Consider the following 23,753-nt stretch of genomic DNA (forward strand, 5'->3'; position numbering starts at 1 on the left):
GTTCCACTTATATTTTCTGTCATCATGTACATCTTTTATCTGTGGCCCGACTATTCACTCAACTCAATTTCATGTTTATAAATTTTCCTAGTTCACCTCAGGGACAGATGTTGGCAGTTTGAATGCTATTGATGGCTAATGATTATGCAATTAACATATAGCAACTGTTCAGCTTCTATAATATTTTATTAATGCCATAAGGATGATTTAGTTTTAAAAAACCTGTATAGCCAACTGCTTTTTAAACTTTGATAAAATATTTCTTTGGAATGTTTAAAGCAAAAAATATTTTTTAAATCCCAGAGCAAATTCACTTTATGCAGAGATGTTACAGTGTTGACTATGAAATTATCCCCACTAAAGAGATAAAATAAGAGGCATTAAATGTATATTCTCATAGAGTATTTCTTATCTTACAGATGAGCTCCGTGAAAATGTTACAGCCTCGTCTCAGTAGTATCCTGTTCAAACTCACATTTGAAGAACACGTAAACAACATCAAACCAAGCATCATAGCAGTAACTCTTGCCTGTGAAGAACTGAAGAAAAGTGAAAGCTTTAACAGACTTTTAGAATTAGTTCTTCTTGTTGGAAACTACATGAACTCAGGCTCAAGAAATGCCCAGTCTTTGGGTTTTAAGATCAACTTCCTTTGTAAGGTAAGATGACATTTTATAATGCTAATTTACAACAATAATCTTCCTGTCTATGAAAGGTGATACTGCAAATAGCAATCATGCATAAACCACAAAATTGTATGCTTAAAAAGGACGAATTTTCTGGGATGCGAATTATATCTCAATTCAAACAAATAATTTTTAAAAATCTTAGTAAAATCTAAAAGACTTGAAAATTCTTTTGAATACAGTACTTAACATTTGCTGATTACATTTTACTGAAGTTTATAGACAAAAAATCCCCACTTTTATAAAGTAGATGCAGTATTGGCCAGGTGCGGTGGCTCACACCTGTAATCCCAGCACTTTGAGAGGCCGAGGCAGGCGGATAACCTGAGGTCAGGAGTTCAAGACCAGCTTGGCCAACATGGTGAAACCCCATCTCTACTAAAAATACAAAAATTAGTGAGGGGAGATGACGGGTACCTGTAATCCCAGCTACTCCGGAGGCTGAGGCAGGAGAATCGCTTTAACACCGGAGGCAGGGGTTGCAGTGAGCCGAGATCACGCCACTGTACTCCAACCTAGGCAACAGAGCAAGACTATGTCTCACAAAATAAAATATAAAATAAAATAAAATAGATGCAGTATCGTATTTCATTTACATTATTACTTATGTCTTTCTAAAAAGTATCTAACAAGCTAAATTTAATGAGGTAAATAGCCAGAAATTTATTTTTGAATATAGTTTGCTTATTCTACTCTAAGATAATGATACTCTTCAATGTCAAGTAGTATTGTACACTGGTATCTAGTGCATTCAAGAGGTAAAAAAGAAAATTGAATAATAATCAACTTGTTTTGATTGGATCATTTAATAATAACATTTTTGAGACTTATGAAAAGCAAACAAAGATACAGAGAAGCCCAAAAGTGCTTGTACATGTCCATTTTTAGGCTAGAGCAAACCACCTTATTCAAGGAAAAGATCTGTCTGTTATAGAAGCCTGAAAAGACTCTGAGGTGAAGGCCTGTAAGAAAGCTAGAGACGAAAATAAATCTGAAAACAAGCAATCTATCTTTGACATCTCACCATTCTTTCACTTTTTTTCTCTCACATCTGAAAACATTGCAGAACTTTGGTTAGTTCTTGAAGTATATTATAATGAGAATCCCAAATCTAGCAATGGATATGACTTTCTTTTCTATACATGCATTAAATTGATGTTCATTACATATACATGGACTAGCACTTTGATAGGTATCAAAAATGATTTGATCTTGGGAGTTCTAACCCAAATAGACATAAAGAATAACACTTACAGATAGTAATAGGATGTACAATAGAATTGTGAATATCTGTTTATTCCTGATATATTTTTGAGGGCTGTAAGGAAAGAGAACAAGGAAGGAAAATAGGGAAAATTATCTGGAAATGCTGGATTTTGTGAAGAAAACATTTTACCCTCATCTTCTTGTGATATTTGGGGACATGTAAAATCATTTCATAATGCCAGAGGGAATAAGGCAATGCTTGTAATAAACTGTACTAAATCATGCCAGATTTATAGGATAAAATAAAGTATTTAGGACGTTAACATTGTATTGTATACCATATACCCAATGTTAATAGAGTCATCTCTTTACCATGGTGCTACTTGCCTAGAGTATATGCTATATGCACGGTGAGTAAATCTAAAAGTCTTCTTGCTTGACAATTATAAAAAGAGTATAAGTTAAAATATCATTAGAAATTTGTATTAGATACCTATTTTGCATTTAATTCATATAAAAATATTTTAAACCATTCTAATTTGAAGAAATATGTACCTTATAAGTGTCTTAATTTCACACTATTCAAATTAATTACATGAACTAATTTCTTTGAAGCAAGAATGGGTAAGTCATTTATACATAGGAACAAAAGATTACGTTAATCTCACTGAAGGATTTTACAGTTACATCTTGTATTTTGGAGAGAGGCTTCTTTCTGTCATCTACCTGTCAAATAAAAGTTCTTCTACACAGCACTGATCTGACATCTATCACTAGAGGTATGCTCAAAGGATTCAGCACAAAGATTTTTGCCAACTTCAAATAAAATAAAAAATAATCTTGTGGGAAATACTATCATGTAGCAATAGGTGTTCCAAAAGTGAAAGAAGTGAAGGTTTTAAAATCTGTCCCCCACTCCACCCCCAACTTTTCAGTAAGATTTTTATCTTCTGGGAAATTTTCTAGGAAAACACTTGTCATTTAGAAAGAGAAATATCATATACATGCATGATATTCCCATAATGTCTAGGACTCAAAGGATAGTCCTGGAATACAAAGGATTGTGAGTAAATGTAAATGTCTAAAATGACAGAAATTTTCTGAAGCACATAGAAATAGTTAGCTTAGGTCTGTATTCTGTTTGAAATAGAATTAAGTAACTACTGATGTGTAATTAGCTAGAATTGCTGTTTAATTTCAGTTGTATTATGAAGGATTTCTTGGTTGATTTTTCTTAGTGATTGCCTTCTTAAAGAAAATAGCAGGGGGAATTTCCCTCATAGAACACTGATTATGCTTTAAAAATGATACCATTTACTATCCTAAATTTTTCTAATGATAATTTCTCAGTGATTTTAAAACTAATCCAGTGCTTTTAACAAGAAGCTATAGAGTATGTTAAAATATTCAACTAGGTAAAAAGGAGGAATGTGGTTAAACTTATCAGATGTATCTTGTAGTAAGGTAATATAAAAATTTCAGATGGTCACAATTGGCTGTTATGGTATTTGGGAAGAAAAGGAAAACAGATGGGTTAACCAAAATATCAACACTAAAGGGTATCATTATTGTAATTACTACCCTCACCACAAAATGCTTTGTTAATTTGCAGCAGTGAATTATCACTTTGTGAGTCACCAAACCAGTGTGCTGAACTATAATAAAAATCATTTCAATGAAGATGAGCTCCCAATGTTAGCTTAGCCTGTTGGTTATTAAAATTCTAACCAATAGAAATGCTACACCTCAAGGCCATTTGTTTGCCTTTTTTTTTTTTTTTTTTCAGTATGAAATAGCATATATAATCTGCATAAGGACAAAACATTTAAAAATACTTAGCATTCCCTCTATACGAAGCTTTGGGGTTTATCAAATAAGTATCTTTGTTTGTAAGTATCGGAACGTGACTCTGGCTGATTCAAGCAAAAAGTGAAACTTGCTGGAAAGATATGAAGTAACTCAGCCAGAAACTGAGGAAAGACTAAATTACTTGGCCTTTAAAAGAACAGCAACTGTGACAGCTTTGAGAATTCAGGTAGCAGGATTGAATGAAAAGTCTTTTTAGGATGTTGCCTTTGTGATATATCAACTCCAACCATTTTCCTTCTCCTTTGCCTATGTTTGATTCAAATTCAAATTATGAAGAGAGCCTAATGAGCCTGGTGTGGATTATAAGAACACCCCTTGTTCAAGGGAGAGCAAAAAACCTTGATTGACAGTGCTACCAAAACTACCTGCCATGGAAGATTGGTTATGCCCTAAAGGGTGCTATTACCAAAGATAGGGATATACCAAATGTTAGGAGCAGGTAAAGGAATATCAGGCAGCTATAAACAAATACAAAATAAAACAGATGATCTATTCATCAGAGGTCTACAAACAATAGAGAAGATACACAGAAACCTCAAGAAGTTTATGGTACAGTTGAGTAGCCAGGAAATACGCATACGGAATATTATGTAATGTCACAAGGTACACTGTCAGTGAGGGTAAAAATAAATGGCCACTGATATTAGCAGGAGTTCAGGGGAGGAAGGAATCTTTGGTGACTGGGCACTGCTGGTAAATTGAGAAAGAAGAATCTTGAAGAATAGGTAGGATTAAGAATCCATAACCTTACAAAAGGGGAGAATATCGTGGGCTTAGAACCTACGTTTTAACTTACACTTTGCCAATTACTAGCCAATTTTTCATGATTAAGTCACTTAGCTTCTCTGAATCTCAATTTGAGATTGAATATTTCTTGAATATTTCTCCCTTTACTACTTGTGTCTTTTTTTTTTTTTAATTTCCTTGCATTGGGCTTCACCTTTCTCTGGTGTCTCCCTGATTAGCTTAATAACCAATATCCTGAATTCTTTTTCAGGTAAATCAGGGATTTCTTCTTGGTTTGGATCCATTGCTGGTGAGCTAGTGTGATTTTTGGGGGGTGTTAAGGAGCCTTATTTTGTCATATTACCAGAGTTGGTTTTCTGGTTCCTTCTCATTTGGGTAGGCTCTGTCAGAGGGAATGTCTAGGGCTGAAAGCTGTTGTTCAGATTCTTTTGTCCCATGGGATGTTCTCTTGATGTGGTACTCTCCCCCTTTTCCTGTGAATGTGGCTTCCTGAGAGCCAAACTGCAGTGATGGTTGTCTCTCTTTTGGGTCTAGGCACCCAACAAGTCTACCTGGCTCTGGGGTGATACTGGGGGTTATCTGCACAAAGTCCTGTGATGTGAATCATCTGCGGGTCTCTCAGCTGTAGATACCAGCACCTGTTCCGGTGGAGGTGGCAGCGGGGTGAAATGGACTCTGTGAGGGTTCTTAGCTTTGGTGGTTTAATGTTCTATTTTTGTGCTGGTTGGCCTCCTGCCGGGAGGTGGTGATTTCCATACAGCATCAGCTGTGGTAGTATGGAGAGGAACTGGCGGTGGGCAGGGCCCTAGAACTCCCAAGAGTATGTGCCCTTTGTCTTCAGCTACCAGCGTGGGTAGGGAAGGGCCATCAGGTGGGGTAGGTTTAGACGTGTCTGACCTCAGACTCTTCTTGGGTGGGTCTTGTTGCGGCTGCTGTAGGGAATGGGTGTGAGATTCCCAGGTCAATGGAGTTGTGTACCTACATGGATTATGGCTGCCTCTGCTGAGTCAGGCAGGTTGTCAGGGAAGTGAGGGAAAGCCGGCAGTCACAGGCCTCACCCAGCTCCCATGCAATCCAAAGGGCTGGCCTCACTCCCACCATGCCCCCACTAACAGCACCGAGTCTGTTTCCAGGCAGTGGGCAAACAGGACTGAGAACTTGCCCCAGGCTACCCACCTCCGAGCTGTGAAAGAAAAGGGCTTTAGTTCTTCCACTGCCTGTAGAGTCTACACAGCGGATTCATGCCCTCCACTGAGTTCTGGCCAGGAGGCTTCTTGACCACTTCAAGTTGTTACAAAGTTCAGCTGGAGACTTTCTTCTCCTTGTGGCTTTTTCCCCTGTGCCTCTGGTCACCCTCTGGAAGGATCCCTATGGTGCCAGGCAGGAATAGCCTGCTTGGGGACCCAGTGAACTCCCAGGGCCTTTCCTGCTGCTTCCTCTACCCCTATATTTTGCTTGGCTCTCTAAATTGACTCAGCTCTAGGTGAGGCTGGAAACTTCTCCCTCAAACTAGACCTTCAGTTTCCCCAGTAGGGGTGTGTGTTCGGTGGCTGAGGATCTCCCTTTCCCACTTCCGCAGTTTGGGCACTCACAGTATTTGGGTCCTGCAGCAGCAGTCCCCTTCCTTCAGAGAGTCTGTGGGTCCTCTTGGGATTCCTGGTTTATCCCTGCAGTCGTTCTGGAGCTAAAATTCACGATGCAAGCCTCCTCACGCTTCTCTGTCCATCCGAGTCGGAGCTGCAATCTAGTCCTGCCTCCTGTCTGCCATGATCCTCCCACAAATTCATAAACTTTCTTAAAACATGAGATTTTTTTGTGATGTTTGTTTTAGATCATCAGCTATCATTAGTGATAGTATATATTATGTGTAGCCCAAGACAGTTCTCCTTCTTCTAATGTGGCCCAGGGAAGCCAAAAGATTGGACACCCATGATCTAGAGTATCTATGACGTGTAAAGCCTCATCTAGAGACCATTACATGGTATTAGTGACAGAGTATCATACCAACTATACAAAGGAAACATCCATCTCCATCCATCTTCCCCACAGAAGTTGTAAGAAGGAAAGTAAAATAGGTTCAACTTTATTGTGAAATAGAAAATTACCCCAGAAAATATGCTTTGTAAAGAAAAGCGACTGCTGTCTATGGCAGTAAAATTTGGAAATCTGTAATCTACACACACAAAAAAATCTACAAAAGACCTTAGGAAAAAGTCATACGTAAGTACACACAAAGTTTCACAGTGTCTAATCATTTCTAGCTAAAATAATGTGGATTGTGTCCATATAAACTCAGAATGTCAGCAGATGAATACATCTAGTCTAACCTCTTCAGTCCACAAGTGAGAAAACTGATGCTTGGAAAAGGAAAATACTTTAGTCAGTGTATTGTTCAGCTTGGACTGACATAATAGAAACCATAGGCTGAGTGGCTTAAAGAGGAGAAATTTATTTTTTCACAGTTATGGAGACTGAAAGCCTAAGATCAAGATGCCAGCAGGGTTGGTTTCTGGTGAGGTCTCGCTCCTTGGTTTACCATATGGCCACCTTTTCACCATGTCTTCACTTGGCATTTAATTTGCTGTTTTCTTCCCCTTTGTCCTTCACAAGACTCAGAACTCATCAAATTTGGATGTATATTTTATTCTGCATTATATCTCCAGTGTCTATTACATGTGAAGCTCTCAATATATTACTACAGATTGAAAGTCAGACAATTTGATTAAATAGAGGATTTGTTATTAATACTCAACATGTGTTAACTTGTTTTTTAAGTGAGAACATTTTGTTCCTCACAGATATAAAGGGCATATTTTTGCCAGCAAAACTGTTGAATATGTTACTGTAAGATTTTTTATGTTTTATTTGTAAAGACATAAAAATGTGTTGTTTGCTGTAAATGTAAATCAGCAACTCATTATTAAATATGGGTTATTAAATAAATATGGGACTCTTAATTTAAAACCAAAGATATTTTAGAAAATAACCACTATTGGATGTATGGAAAGGGAACTTAGCAACAATCAGTAAATCCTGGTCAACAGTCCATGCATTTGGTTGCCTGTATTTTTATAGTTTATAAGGTGTTTTCCTTGTGATTCAGGGAAGTTAAGTGTTATTAACCCCATTTTGCAAATTAGAAAACTAAAGCCCAGTGAGGTTATGTAATTTGTCCAAGATTCAAAAGCTAGTAAAGGTCCAAGTTGGGGCTTACATAAAGGTTTTCTATTTACAAAATTGTGTGGCACCCTGCCTCTTATTGCATTGTAACAATGTTTAGTTATAGTTGACTCATTCCAAGGAAGCATTATAGAACCAACTCTGGCACTTATAGTGTTCTGAAAATGGGGAAAACCTCATGTGAGTTTTCTTGGCTCTCTGGCATGAAACTTAGAATCTATCATTTTTATTTTAATTCAATTTGGTGTAACTGTAGGCCTATTATTAGGAAGTTTCTCATCTTGTAACAGATTTTAATGTATCCAAGCAGCAGAGCCTATATATTTATAATAAAATGGCATCTAATAATTTGAATAATTATGGAGCTATCCCTTGGTTTTGTATAGACTGTCAGAGTATATTAGTTTTGTGTAGGCAAGGTTGACTGCTGTTCTCAATATTTTACAAATGAGGATCTGCTCTCCAGAGAGATGGCTTTAACCAAGATCACTCAGTGATGAAGGCAGAGTTAGGATCCAACTTTTCCTGGGACTCAAACAAATGATTTCAGTGGATCATGCTATTTTTAGAATTTTCATTGACTCTTTTGCTTCACTGAAATATACTTTTTCCTATCAGACAATATTTAGCATTAATTGAATTTGAGGGAGATGTGATTGATAATTTGCTGAGAAGAAAATGACTTTGTGGGTTATAATTTGTCTTGAAAAAAATTCTGTGAAAGGGAAGATTAGACTCTTTTTTTTTTTTTTGAGATGGAGTCTTGCTCTGTCGCCCAGGCTGGAGTGCAGTGGCCGGATCTCGGCTCACTGCAAGCTCTGCCTCCCGGGTTCATGCCATTCTCCTGCCTCAGCCTCCTGAGTAGCTGGGACTACAGGCGTCCGCCACCGCGCCCGGCTAATTTTTTGTATTTTTAGTAGAGACAGGGTATCACCGTGGTCTCGATCTCCTGACCTTGTGATCCGCCCGCCTCAGCCTCCCAAAGTGCTGGGATTACAGGCGTGAGCCACCGCGCCCGGCCAGGAAGGTTAGACTCTTGATCATGTATGGAGTGGGATGAAATGTTAGGCCCTACTTCCAAACTTTTCTTTTTCTCCTTGGGGGTCCTTTAAACTTTCCTCTATGGGGATATTTGCGGGAAAGAGTTTGCATTTGGTGATCTCTCCAAGTCACTGGTTGCTAATCAGTGATATAAGATTCTATGCTACGCCAAATGCAAAGGAACATATTCTTGGTACTTTGCATTTTAAAATGTCATCATATAATATAGTGACATGCTGTACCATTTGTTCATAATTCATGACCAGTGGATACAAACATTTCAATTTAAGGGTTTGTCTGTGCCTCATTATATTACATTGAAGCAAGAATATTCACTATAGTTTAGACCTCTGAAATAACTAAGCACCATAGAGTGACACAAGAACAGAATATCATTCTTAATTTTAAATAGTTTCCTTTGTTCAGCTTATGTGATGGTTGACCTTTATTTAAGTCCATTGTGTTTTATTGTACTGTGCTTACTGGGCTCTCATTATTGAGGACCACTGAATAGTTTCTTGTACTTAAAGATGAATGTTACACTGTTGTGATACTATGTCAGTGGTGACATTCTGGATTCAGTTTTTATAATTGTGTCATGGGTTTTTGTTTCCTACACTTTTTCATGTAAATTAATACACCAAAATATGTCTTTTTTTTTTTTTTTTTTTTTTTTGGAGATGGAGTCTCGGTCTCTTGCTCAGGCTAGAGTGCAGTGGCACAATCTTGGCTCACTGCAACCTCCGCCTCCCAGGTTCAAGCAATTCTCCTGCCTCAGCCTCCTGAGTAGCTGGGACTACAGGCCCTCGCCCCCAAGCTTGGCTAATTTTTTGTATTTTAGTAGAAACGGGGTTTCACCATGTTGCCCAGGCTGGTCTCAAACTCCGGAGCTCAGGCAATCCACCCACCTTGACCTCCCAAAGTGCTGGGAATACAGGCGTGAGCCACTACGCCCGGCCCAAAATATGTAATTTTTAAAAGACAAGCATTAATACTACTTAAGTTAGTAAGTCTAGAAGTATTTAAACGTATAGAACACTAAATTTTTTAGAGGAAAGAATTCTCCATAAGGTCTTTTAATTGGTGTATGTTATTCATTATGTATTCTAATGCACATGCCATTGATCTGTGCATATGAACTTGTGCACGTAGGCAAATGGTAATAGTAGAAGACTGCTTCAGTCATCTGATTCTCCACTAAATCAAGATCCTTGGATACCAGCTCAGAAATCCAGTTCAAAGCCCTCACCTCTAGTGCCCTTCATTGCCATTTAAAATCTGAACCAAACACAGGCCACTCCTTTTGAGTTTATCTTCTTTAAAATGCAGCCCTCTAAGAATTGGAAACAGATTATCGTGGCTCCTTGATTTTGTAATCCTATGAATACACTACTATGTGCTTTGAAGATTGTTCTTCAATTAGCAAGTCAGTGCTTTTTCCCACTTCTAACATGTCAGCTACCTGGTCTCCTTATCTGTCTATATAGTATAGTGGTGCACATACAGATTGACTACTTAAGTACAAAGAAAACTTAATGAAGGTAATATGTGTCTCTGTCTTATGAGGTGCCATCTTCTAAAATGATAGCCTCAATTTTTCCAAATGGTCATACATCTTCTAGATTTATATTAATGTGGAGATGCATTATATCTTTCTTGTTCTCTGTAGCCTACATTAAGAAATTGAAATGAGAGAAAACACTAACTTTGTGGTAAGCTAATTATAGCAAAGGGAAAAATATATGATCATGTCAGGCATAGGAATTAACAAAGTTTATAGATGTACTGTTAAAAATTGCTATAGTTATAAAAGCTTATGTGTCTCAAAATATCTTTTTGAAAACTTGAGCTCTTAGTAAAAGAAACTAACTCACACCTTTATTCTCCTCCTTGCCTGTTAAAATATAGAGGTCCCTTGAGCTTATTTAAAGATTTTTTTCTCTAAGTTGAAATATTCATTAATTTACATTCATTGCTGCAAATTAGCTAGTACTTTAAATGGAAGACTTGTTTGTTTTCTCAGAATTTGATTACATCTGTTTAGACAAAATCATCACATTTACAATACTATAGGTTGTGTGAAAACTTGATTATACTCCAAAATTTTCAGTTTATTAAATTCTCTAGAGAACAATAGTTTGTAAATGTAATTTGTCTGATGCAGACTTGATTAGTGCTCCTTGTCATTACTTTGGAGACTCATGGGTTTTTTTTCTATTATTCTTATGTATGTTAAAATTTTCTGTCGCCTATTACAGACACACACACACACACACACACACACACACACAACCTGCCTTTACCTGTGATTATTAATATTGTGAAGCCTATACTGCTATCTCTGATTTTAACTTATATGTTACAGTTATGTCTGCCTCCTAGATATCTACATAACTTACTGTGAGGTGTATATATGTGTATATATAGGACATACTTGCCTTGAGTCCTAGTAATGTCTCGTTATTATACACCCTTATGCAAACACATGACCTTTTTGATATGGAAGAGATTTCAATTTTTGAAAGTTTTGTATTAGGGGAAGGACCAAGGAAAATAAAATAAGAGCCAGATCAAGCCAAAAAGGGTGAGTGTGCATATGGGTGTTGAGTAAGAGAGACAGGGAGCTACACAGAGACAGAGAGATTGAGACACAGAATGAGAGAGAGAGAATGAAAGAGTGAGAAGGGTTGGGGTGATTTTCATAATTGGATAATCAGAGAGAAACAGGATTGAGTTAAATGTTCCTTTGTATACATCAGTTGACAGACTTGTAAAGAGCATTGAAAAATGCAAGCTAAGAGTTGCCAAATTATATTCCTTATCTTCTTCCAATAATAAGTGTTAAAAAGTCAACCATATATATTTGTGTATAGAACTGTAATGAAGGGTATAATTTGTTTTCTGTAGAGAACTCACCTATGGCTTAGTTTTTGACCCATTAAATACAGATACATTTTCAAGAAATAAGAAAATTAATGCATCTGTATTTTCTTTCATTTAAAAAAAATTATCCTTATACAGTAATACAAAAAAAGTAATCAAATTAATGTTGTATCACCACTATACTTGTTGAAGTCGTTGTGACTAAACAATAATAGATACAGTTAACAGTTGAATAGTATAACTGGCAGAGACGAATAATTCTCTAGTTTACAAAAATACATTTTTTTTTGGTTCTTGATGAATACCCCATATATCAGGAGCAGCAATAAACATTTTCAGCACCAGAGCAGACAAAAAATGATGATTTATGGAACTAGCTGTAGGTCTTACTTAGTTCACTGTGAAGACTGTTTCCACAGAGGATTTAAATGAACCCAGCTGGCTTAGTATTCTGTGAATTGCTGTAGTCGTTTTCCGAGTATAATCTTATGTCTGATTTTGTAATTCTCACAGTAGGGGAAGGTTGACAACATGAATGGCATTTAGTGAATATAATTAGTAAGTCTGAAAACAAAGGCTTTTTTATTCTATAAAAGCTCTGTTCGAAGGAGATTTTGACCCTGTATGAGACTGTTGTTCCAAAAACATGGCTACCGTGACTAAGTTTGACCAGTCATCTTACAAACTGATTTTCCTGTCAATTGAAGCCTTCCTAGTGAAGGCATTGCACAGCCTTAACAAGGAGAGCTCATGTCCATGGAAGGAAGTTTATAAAGTAGCAGTTGATACTAAAATAAAGCTCTGTGATAATTTTAGAGAATACAAGAATTATTTATACACATTTAACGACTTTTTAGTGAGTACTTGTGCAGCAAGTTGGCCACATTTATTGAGCCTTTACTCTCTGTGGAACCTTGTGCTGGATGCTTCGCGGGGATAAAGAGAAGTAAAACGTACATCTCCAGTCCTTGAGGAGCTTATGAGCTAGATGCCAGATATAGAACATTGTACTGCTAAAGCAAGAGACAGGGAGAAGTGTGTGTGGGGACAGGCAAATGGATTTTATATAATAGCACACATGAAAAATAAATTATGTTGCTCATAAACACTGGCTAACTAACCACAAGACAAAGTACATACTCTGTTAGATGATATCCATACTGTAAAGCTGCTCTACTTCTTTGGAAAGGAAGGAAAAAACAACAATTCCAGCCCCATTTCCAAGATGTACTTTTCTTCTCTTCCCCAAACAATGTCTTCAGTTTTGCTTTTCCTGCCTTCTGTCATGGGGACAAGTACAAAGCCTTGCCATTCATTATTTTCTTATCTTTTATTCTTTTTTTTGAATTTTAAATCTGAATTATCAGAATGCTCTCTTCCCTTTTATGCTACGATAAGAGTATCTTTAAAACTGCTTCTCAAGTTCCTACCATCTTTCTACATATAGTTAAATATTAGTATTTTAAATTTTTTGGATAAAATCAAAACCTGTTCAAAAACAATAGTATAATGGTACTACTTACAACTATTGTATGTCTGTACCCCTCCCAATTCACTAATTAGTCACAAAAGTCAAATAATTTCCTTTTTCCCAGAGGATATCCTGAGATTGTCCAGATAAATAAGAATGAAGAAACTTGTTATTTATTGGTCAGTATGAGGGATCACTCCAGGATGCAAGTAACCTACTATGAGGAAATACAAGCTTTTCAGAGGCTATTTAGGGAAAGGATCTTAATATTCAGATTTAAGCAACTAGCTAGATACACATATTAAAACAGAATACTTAGAAACCTGTGCTGAGGGAAGTGGAAAAGTATAGTAAATTATATTCAAAGACTTGGGGACAGATGCACATGCTTGATTCCAAGGATATTTAATCAATCACAGCCTGGCCCATTCAGATCACTTTATGCTTCCAAATTTCAGCTTTCATAAAGTGTATGAGAAAGGTCAGGGTACTCATTGATTTCTTAAAGCATCTTCTTAGGACTTTGTTTGTTGTACTGTTATTTTATTAGAAGTAAAATGTATTCATGGTCAAGAGAGACTTGAACCTAACCTATAATTTCTTGTAGTAACTTTACTGAGATCTTTAACTGACACTATAAAATTTACTCATTTTAGGCCAGGTGCGGTGGCTCATGCCTGTAATCCCAGCACTTTGGGAGGCTGAGTCAGGCAGATCACTTGAGCTCAGGAGTTCGAGACTGGCCTAGGCAACATGGCGAAACTCTGTCTCTACCAAAAATAGAAAAGATTAGCTGGGTGGGGTGGTGCGCACTTGGGGTGACAGCTACTCGGTAGGCTGAGGTGGGAGGCTTGCTTGAGCTTGGGAGGTGGAGGTTGCAGTGAGCCAAGATCGTGCCACTACACTCCGCCTTGGAGACAGAATGAGACTGTTATAGGAAAGGGATCCTGATCCAGACCCCAAGAGAGGGTTCTTGTGTCTGTTTATGCAAGAAAGAATTCAGGATGAGTCTGCAGTGCAAAGTGAAAGCAAGTGTTTTAAAAAAGTAAAGGAATACAAAATGGCTACTCCATAGACAGAACAGCCCTGAGGGCTACTGGTTGCCCATTTTTACGGTTATTTCTTGATGATATGCTAAACAAGGGGTGGATTATTCATGCCTCCCCTTTTTAGACCATATAGGATAACTTCCTGACATTGCCATGGCATTTGTAAATTGTTATGGCGCTGGTGGGAGTGTAGTGGTGAGGACAACCAAAAGTCACTCTCATCGCCATTTTGATTTTGGTGGGTTTTGGCCAGCTCCTTTACTGCAACCTGCTTTATCAGCAAGGTCTTTATGACCTGTATTTTGTGCTGACCTCCTATCTCACCTGTGATTTCAAATGCCTTAACCATCTGGGAATGCAGCCCAGTAGGTTTCAGCCTAATTTTACCCAGCTCCTATTTAAGATGGAGTTGCTCTGGTTCACATGCCTCTGACAAGACCCCATCTGAAAAAAAAAAAAAAAAAAAAATTACTCACTTTAGGCATATAGTTAGATGAAGTTTGTTATTTGTATACAGCTTTGGAACCTCCACTGCAATCAACCAGTGTGGTTTCCTGATGCCTCTGTGCAGTGGATCCCCACTCCTAGCTCAGATAACTGCTGATTTGTTTTAAATCACCATGGTTTTGCCTTCTTCTAGAAGTTCATATCATCAATGGAATAATACAGTAATAGAGTCTTTGTGTTACTTTGTGGTGTTAGTGAGTTTTTTCACTTAGTGTAAAGTTGTGGCATGTATTGGTAGTTCATTGTTATTTTGGGGTAGTATTCCATTGTATGGCTGTGCCACATTTTGTTTATCCATCACCTGATGGACAGTTGGGTTGTTTCTAAATTTTGGCTATTATGCATCTTGCTATCATCATTTATGTAAAAGACATAAATTCATTTATCTTGGGTAAATACCTAGGAGTGGGAATCCTGGGTCATATGGAACGTATAGTTTTAATTTTAAGAGATACTGTTTTTCAAAGCGTCTATACTTTATTTATTTATTTATTTATTTATTTATTTATTTATTTATATTTTGAGACCAAGTCTTGCTCTGTCACCGAGGCTGGAGTGCAGTGGTGTGATCTCGGCTCACTGCAACCTCTGCCTCCTGGGTTCAGGCAATTCTCCTGCCTCAGCCTCCCGAGCAGCTGAGACTACAGGTGCATACCACCACGCCCAGCTAATTTTTGTATTTTTAGTAGAGACGAGGTTTCACCATATAGGCCAGGCTGGTCTCGAACTCCTGACCACATGATCCACCTGCCTCAGCCTCCCAAAGTGCTGGGATTACAGGCGTGAGCCACCGCACCCGGCCACCTACCATTTTTCATTCATACTTATGATTAAATTAAACCACAATGATGGATTTCGTATTTAGAATATGTGAATATATACATGAAGATATTTCACATTCACCAGATTGGCAAAAATGTTAAATTCTGTTAATATAAAGTAGAGGTAAGAATAAGGAACAAAGGGAACTACTGGTGAGAGTGTAACTTGCTAAATTCATTTTGGAAAACAATTTGGTATTATCAAGAAATGTTAAACCATATGCAGAAATGCCCCTTCTAGCATATACTCTAGATAAACTCTTAGGTAAGGACCCTGGAGACATATACAAGAATGATCACATAATCAAATAACACTATCAACAGAGTTTAAAAAAAGGCAACCCACAGAATGGGAGAATATATTCGTAAATAATGTATTTGATAAATGATTGATATCCAGAATATATAAAGAACTCCCACAACTCAACAACGACAAAACAACTCAGTTCAAAAATGAGTAAAGGAATTGAATAAATATTTCTCCAGAGAAGATATACAGATGGCCAATAAACACAGGAAAAGATACTTAACACCACTAATCATTAGGAAATTGCAAATCAAAACCAGAATGAAATATCACTTCAAACATACTGTGATAGCTACTATCAAGAAAACAGAAAGCAAGAAGTGTTGGTAAGGATGTGGAGAAATTTGAACCCTTATGCACTGCTGGTAGGAATGTAAAATGGTGCAACCAATGTAGGAAATAGCATGGCAGTTACTACAAAAGTTAAATGGAATTACCATATGATCCAGCAATTCCACTTCTGGGCATATACATAAAAGAATCAGAAGCAAGGACTCACAGATGATTGCATACCAAATTCATAGCAGCATTATTCATAGTAGCCAAAACATGGAAACAACCCAAATGTCCATTGAGTGACAAGTGGATAAACAACGTGTGGCACATATACAATGCAATACTATTCAGCCTTTAAAAGGAATGAGGCCGGGTGCGGTGGCTCAAGCCTGTAATCCCAGCACTTTGGGAGGCCGAGACGGGCGGATCACGAGGTCAGGAGATCGAGACCATCCTGGCTAACACAATGAAACCCCGTCTCCACTAAAAATACAAAAAAATTAGCCGGGCGTGGTGGCGGCGCCTGTAGTCCCAGCTACTCGGGAGGCTGAGGCAGGAGAGTGGCGGGAACCCGGGAGGCGGAGCTTGCAGTGAGCCGAGATCGCGCCACTGCACTCCAGCCTGGGCGACAGAGCGAGACTCCGCCTCAAAAAAAAAAAAATAAAAAATAAAAAAATAAAAGGAATGAAACTCTGGTATATGTTATAATATGAATGAATCTCCGTGACATTATGTTACGTGAAATAAGTCATATGCAGAAGGATAAATACCATATGATTCCACTTATATGAGGTACCTAGAATAGTCAAATTTGTAGAGACAAAAAGTCTTTGTTTACCAAGGGTTGGGGGATAAGGCAGATGGGGAGTTAAATGTTTAATGGGTAACAGTTTCAGTATAGGATGTTTAAAACATCCTGGAGATGGATAGTGGTGATGGTTGCACAACAGTGTGAATGCACTTAACCCCACTGAGCTGTGTGCTTAAAAATGGTTAAAGGCGGTGGGGGGAGTGCGGAGCAAGATGGCCGAATAGGAACAGCTCCAGTCTCCAACTCCCAGCGCGAGCGACACAGAAGACCGGTGATTTCTGCATTTTCAACTGAGGTACTGGGTTCATCTCACTGGGGAGTGCCGGACGATCGGTGCTGGTCAGCTGCTGCAGCCCGACCAGCGAGAGCTGAAGCAGGGCGAGGCATCGCCTCACCTGGGAAGCGCAAGGGGGAAGGGAATCCCTTTTCCTAGCCAGGGGAACTGAGACACACAACACCTGGAAAATCGGGTAACTCCCACCCCAATACTGCGCTTTAAGCAAACAGGCACACCAGGAGATCATATCCCACACCTGGCTGGGAGGGTCCCACACCCACGGAGCCTCCCTCATTGCTAGCACAGCAGTCTGTGATCTACCGGCAAGGCAGCAGCGAGGCTGGGGGAGGGGCGCCCGCCATTGCTGAGGCTTAAGTAGGTAAACAAAGCTGCTGGGAAGCTCGAACTGGGTGGAGCTCACAGCAGCTCAAGGAAACCTGCCTGTCTCTGTAGACTCCACCTCTGAGGACAGGGCACAGAAAACAATAACAAACACAGCCGAAACCTCAGCAGACGCAAACGACTCTGTCTGACAGCTTTGAAGAGAGCAGTGGATCTCCCAACACGGAGGTTGAGATCTGAGAAGGGACAGACTCCCTGCTCAAGTGGGAGTAGCCTAACTGGGAGACATCCCCCACTAGGGGCAGTCTGACACCCCACACCTCACAGGGTGGAGTACACCCCTGAGAGGAAGCTTCCAAAGCAAGAATCAGACAGGTACATTCGCTGTTCAGAAATATTCTATCTTCTGCAGCCTCTGCTGCTGATACCCAGGCAAACAGGGTCTGGAGTGGACCTCAGGCAATCTCCAACAGACCTACAGCTGAGGGTCCTGACTGTTAGAAGGAAAACTATCAAACAGGAAGGACACCTACACCAAAACCCCATCAGTACATCACCATCATCAAAGACCAGAGGCAGATAAAACCACAAAGATGGGGGAAAAGCAGGGCAGAAAAGCTGGAAATTCAAAAAATAAGAGCGCATCTCCCCCGGCAAAGGAGCGCAGCTCATCGCCAGCAACGGATGAAAGCTGGACGGAGAATGACTTTGACGAGATGAGAGAAGAAGGCTTCAGTCCATCAAATTTCTCAGAGCTAAAGGAGGAATTATGTACCCAGTGCAAAGAAACTAAAAATCTTGAAAAAAAAGTGGAAGAATTGATGGCTAGAGTAATTAATGCAGAGAAGGTCCTAAACGAAATGAAAGAGATGAAAACCATGACACGAGAAATACGTGACAAATGCACAAGCTTCAGTAACCGACTCGATCAACTGGAAGAAAGAGTATCAGCGATTGAGGATCAAATGAATGAAATGAAGCGAGAAGAGAAACCAAAAGAAAAAAGAAGAAAAAGAAATGAACAAAGCCTGCAAGAAGTATGGGATGATGTAAAAAGACCAAATCTACGTCTGATTGGGGTGCCTGAAAGTGAGGGGGAAAATGGAACCAAGTTGGAAAACACTCTTCAGGATATCATCCAGGAGAACTTCCCCAACCTAGTAGGGCAGGCCAACATTCAAATCCAGGAAATACAGAGAACGCCCCAAAGATACTCCTCGAGAAGAGCAACTCCAAGACACATAATTGCCAGATTCACCAAAGTTGAAATGAAGGAAAAAATCTTAAGGGCAGCCAGAGAGAAAGGTCGGGTTACCCACAAAGGGAAGCCCATCAGACTAACAGCAGATCTCTCAGCAGAAACTCTCCAAGCCAGAAGAGAGTGGGGGCCAATATTCAACATTCTTAAAGAAAAGAATTTTAAACCCAGAATTTCATATCCAGCCAAACTAAGTTTCATAAGTGAAGGAGAAATAAAATCCTTTACAGATAAGCAAATGCTTAGAGATTTTGTCACCACTAGGCCTGCCTTACAAGAGACCCTGAAGGAAGCACTAAACATGGAAAGGAACAACCGGTACCAGCCATTGCAAAAACACGCCAAAATGTAAAGACCATTGATGCTAGGAAGAAACTGTATCAACTAACGAGCAAAATAACCAGTTAATATCATAATGGCAGGATCAAGTTCACACATAACAATCTTAACCTTAAATGTAAATGGACTAAATGCTCCAATTAAAAGACACAGACTGGCAAACTGGATCAAGAGTCAAGACCCATCAGTCTGCTGTATTCAGGAGACCCATCTCACACGCAGAGACATACATAGGCTCAAAATAAAGGGATGGAGGAAGATTTACCAAGCAAATGGAGAACAAAAAAAAGCGGGGGTTGCAATACTAGTCTCTGATAAAACAGACTTTAAACCATCAAAGATCAAAAGAGACAAAGAAGGCCATTACATAATGGTAAAGGGATCAATTCAACAGGAAGAGCTAACTATCCTAAATATATATGCACCCAATACAGGAGCACCCAGATTCATAAAGCAAGTCCTTAGAGACTTACAAAGAGACTTAGACTCCAATACAATAATAATGGGAGACTTCAACACTCCACTGTCAACATTAGACAGATCAACGAGACAGAAAGTTAACAAGGATATCCAGGAATTGAACTCATCTCTGCAGCAAGCAGACCTAATAGACATCTATAGAACTCTCCACCCCAAATCAACAGAATATACATTCTTCTCAGCACCACATCGTACTTACTCCAAAATCGACCACGTAATTGGAAGTAAAGCACTCCTCAGCAAATGTACAAGAACAGAAATTATAACAAACTGTCTCTCAGACCACAGTGCAATCAAACTAGAACTCAGGACCAAGAAACTCAATCAAAACCGCTCAACTACATGGAAACTGAACAACCTGCTCCTGAATGACTACTGGGTACATAACGAAATGAAGGCAGAAATAAAGATGTTCTTTGAAACCAATGAGAACAAAGATACAACATACCAGAATCTCTGGGACACATTTAAAGCAGTGTGTAGAGGGAAATTTATAGCACTAAATGCCCACAAGAGAAAGCACGAAAGATCTAAAATTGACACTCTAACATTGCAATTAAAAGAACTAGAGAAGCAAGAGCAAACACATTCGAAAGCTAGCAAAAGGCAAGAAATAACTAAGATCAGAGCAGAACTGAAGGAGATAGAGACACAAAAAACTCTCCAAAAAATCCATGAATCCAGGAGTTGGTTTTTTGAAAAGATCAACAAAATTGACAGACCACTAGCAAGACTAATAAAGAAGAAAAGAGAGAAGAATCAAATCGATGCAATTAAAAATGATAAAGGGGATATCACCACCGACCCCACAGAAATACAAACTACCATCAGAGAATACTATAAACACCTCTACGCAAATAAACTGGAAAATCTAGAAGAAATGAATAATTTCCTGGACACTTACACTCTTCCAAGACTAAACCAGGAAGAAGTTGAATCCCTGAATAGACCAATAGCAGGCTCTGAAATTGAGGCAATAATTAATAGCCTACCAACCAAAAAAAGTCCAGGACCAGATGGATTCACAGCTGAATTCTACCAGAGGTACAGGGAGGAGCTGGTACCATTCCTTCTGAAACTATTCCAATCAATAGAAAAAGAGGGAATCCTCCCTAACTCATTTTATGAGGCCAACATCATCCTGATACCAAAGCCTGGCAGAGACACAACAAAAAAAGAGAATTTTAGACCAATATCCCTGATGAACATCGATGCAAAAATCCTCAATAAAATACTGGCAAACCGGATTCAGCAACACATCCAAAAGCTTATCCACCATGATCAAGTGGGCTTCATCCCTGGGATGCAAGGCTGGTTCAACATTCGCAAATCAATAAACATAATCCAGCATATAAACAGAACCAAAGACAAGAACCACATGATTATCTCAATTGATGCAGAAAAGGCTTTTGACAAAATTCAACAGCCCTTCATGCTAAAAACACTCAATAAATTCGGTATTGATGGAAGGTACCTCAAAATAATAAGAGCTATTTATGACAAACCCACAGCCAATATCATACTGAATGGGCAAAAACTGGAAAAATTCCCTTTGAAAACTGGCACAAGACAGGGATGCCCCCTCTCACCACTCCTATTCAACATAGTGTTGGAAGTTCTGGCTAGGGCAATTAGGCAAGAGAAAGAAATCAAGGGTATTCAGTTAGGAAAAGAAGAAGTCAAATTGTCCCTCTTTGCAGATGACATGATTGTATATTTAGAAAACCCCATTGTCTCAGCCCAAAATCTCCTTAAGCTGATAAGCAACTTCAGCAAAGTCTCAGGATACAAAATTAATGTGCAAAAATCACAAGCATTCTTATACACCAGTAACAGACAAACAGAGAGCCAAATCAGGAATGAACTTCCATTCACAATTGCTTCAAAGAGAATCAAATACCTAGGAATCCAACTTACAAGGGATGTAAAGGACCTCTTCCAGGAGAACTACAAACCACTGCTCAGTGAAATCAAAGAGGACACAAACAAATGGAAGAACATACCATGCTCATGGATAGGAAGAATCAATATCGTGAAAATGGCCATACTGCCCAAGGTAATTTATAGATTCAATGCCATCCCCATCAAGCTACCAATGAGTTTCTTCACAGAATTGGAAAAAACTGCTTTAAAGTTCATATGGAACCAAAAAAGAGCCCGCATCTCCAAGACAATCCTAAGTCAAAAGAACAAAGCTGGAGGCATCACGCTACCTGACTTCAAACTATACTACAAGGCTACAGCAACCAAAACAGCATGGTACTGGTACCAAAACAGAGATATAGACCAATGGAACAGAACAGAGTCCTCAGAAATAATACCACACATCTACAGCCATCTGATCTTTGACAAACCTGAGAGAAACAAGAAATGGGGAAAGGATTCCCTATTTAATAAATGGTGCTGGGAAAATTGGCTAGCCATAAGTAGAAAGCTGAAACTGGATCGTTTCCTTACTCCTTATACGAAAATTAATTCAAGATGGATTAGAGACTTAAATGTTAGACCTAATACCATAAAAATCCTAGAGGAAAACCTAGGTAGTACCATTCAGGACATAGGCATGGGCAAAGACTTCATGTCTAAAACACCAAAAGCAACGGCAGCAAAAGCCAAAATTGACAAATGGGATCTCATTAAACTAAAGAGCTTCTGCACAGCAAAAGAAACTACCATCAGAGTGAACAGGCAACCTACAGAATGGGAGAACATTTTTGCAATCTACTCATCTGACAAAGGGCTAATATCCAGAACCTACAAAGAACTCAAACAAATTTACAAGAAAAAACAAACAACCCCATCAAAAAGTGGGCAAAGAATATGAACAGACATTTCTCAAAAGAAGACATTCATACAGCCAACAGACACATGAAAAAATGCTCATCATCACTGGCCATCAGAGAAATGCAAATCAAAACCACAATGAGATACCATCTCACACCAGTTAGAATGGCGATCATTAAAAAGTCAGGAAACAACAGGTGCTGGAGAGAACGTGGAGAAATAGGAACACTTTTACACTGTTGGTGGGATTGTAAACTAGTTCAACCATTATGGAAAACAGTATGGCGATTCCTCAAGGATCTAGAACTAGATGTACCATATGACCCAGCCTTCCCATTACTGGGTATATACCCAAAGGATTATAAATTATGCTGCTATAAAGACACATGCACACGTATGTTTATTGCAGCACTATTCACAATAGCAAAGACTTGGAATCAACCCAAATGTCCATCAGTGACAGATTGGATTAAGAAAATGTGGCACATATACACCATGGAATACTATGCAGCCATCAAAAAGGATGAGTTTGTGTCCTTTGTAGGGACATGGATGCAGCTGGAAAGCATCATTCTTAGCAAACTATCACAAGAACAGAAAACCAAACACCGCATGTTCTCACTCATAGGTGGGAACTGAACAATGAGATCATTTGGACTCAGGAAGGGGAACATCACACACCGGGGCCTATCATGGGGAGGGGGGAGGGGGGAGGGATTGCATTGGGAGTTATACCTGATGTAAATGACGAGTTGATGGGTGCAGCACACCAACATGGCACAAGTATACATATGTAACAAACCTGCATGTTATGCACATGTACCCTACAACTTAAAGTATAATAATAATAAATAAATTTAAAAAAAAATTTTAAAGATAAACAATTAAAAAAAAAAAAAATGGTTAAAGGCAAGCATGGTAGCCCACACCTATAATCCCAGGGCTTTAGGAGCCTGAGGCAGGATTGCTTGAAGCCAGGAGTTCGATAGCAGCCCGGATAATATAGCTTGTAATCTAGGCACTTTGAGAGGCCGAGATGGACGAATCCCTTGAGCCCAGGATTTTGAGACCAGCCTGGGCAACATGGCAAAACCCTGTCTCTACAGAAAAATACAAAAATTAGCAGGGTATGGTGGTGGGTGCCTGTAGTCACAGCTACTCAGGAGGCTGAGGTATGAGGATTACCTGAGTCTGGGAGGTCGAGGCTGCAGTGAGCCGTGATCATGCCACTGTGCCACTGCACTCCAGGCTAGGTCACAGTAAAATCCTGTCTCCAAAAAAAAAAAAGTGTTCATAGCAGCATTATCTGTAATTATATCCAAAACAGTGATTCCCCCACAAAAAATGGAAACCAGACACTGAAAATGTTCAATGAGAGAATAGACGTAAAATTAATAATATTTATAGCGTCAACTAATA

At 38.9% G+C, this 23,753-nt stretch overlaps 1 protein-coding gene across 5 annotated transcripts in view; it reads left to right on the forward strand.

Annotated features, from left to right (window-relative positions):
• Positions 1–23,753, forward strand: part of DIAPH2 (diaphanous related formin 2) — a 918,351-nt gene that overhangs the window by 423,421 nt on the left and 471,177 nt on the right. For all 5 annotated transcript variants that reach the window (XM_077988110.1, XM_077988112.1, XM_077988113.1 and 2 more), the window contains one exon: positions 420–659. In XM_077988110.1, the coding sequence (XP_077844236.1) occupies positions 420–659 (240 nt within the window). The remainder of the gene's footprint in view (positions 1–419; positions 660–23,753) is intronic.

This window comes from Macaca mulatta, chromosome X, assembly GCF_049350105.2.
Source record: "Macaca mulatta isolate MMU2019108-1 chromosome X, T2T-MMU8v2.0, whole genome shotgun sequence".
NCBI lineage: Eukaryota > Metazoa > Chordata > Mammalia > Primates > Cercopithecidae > Macaca > Macaca mulatta.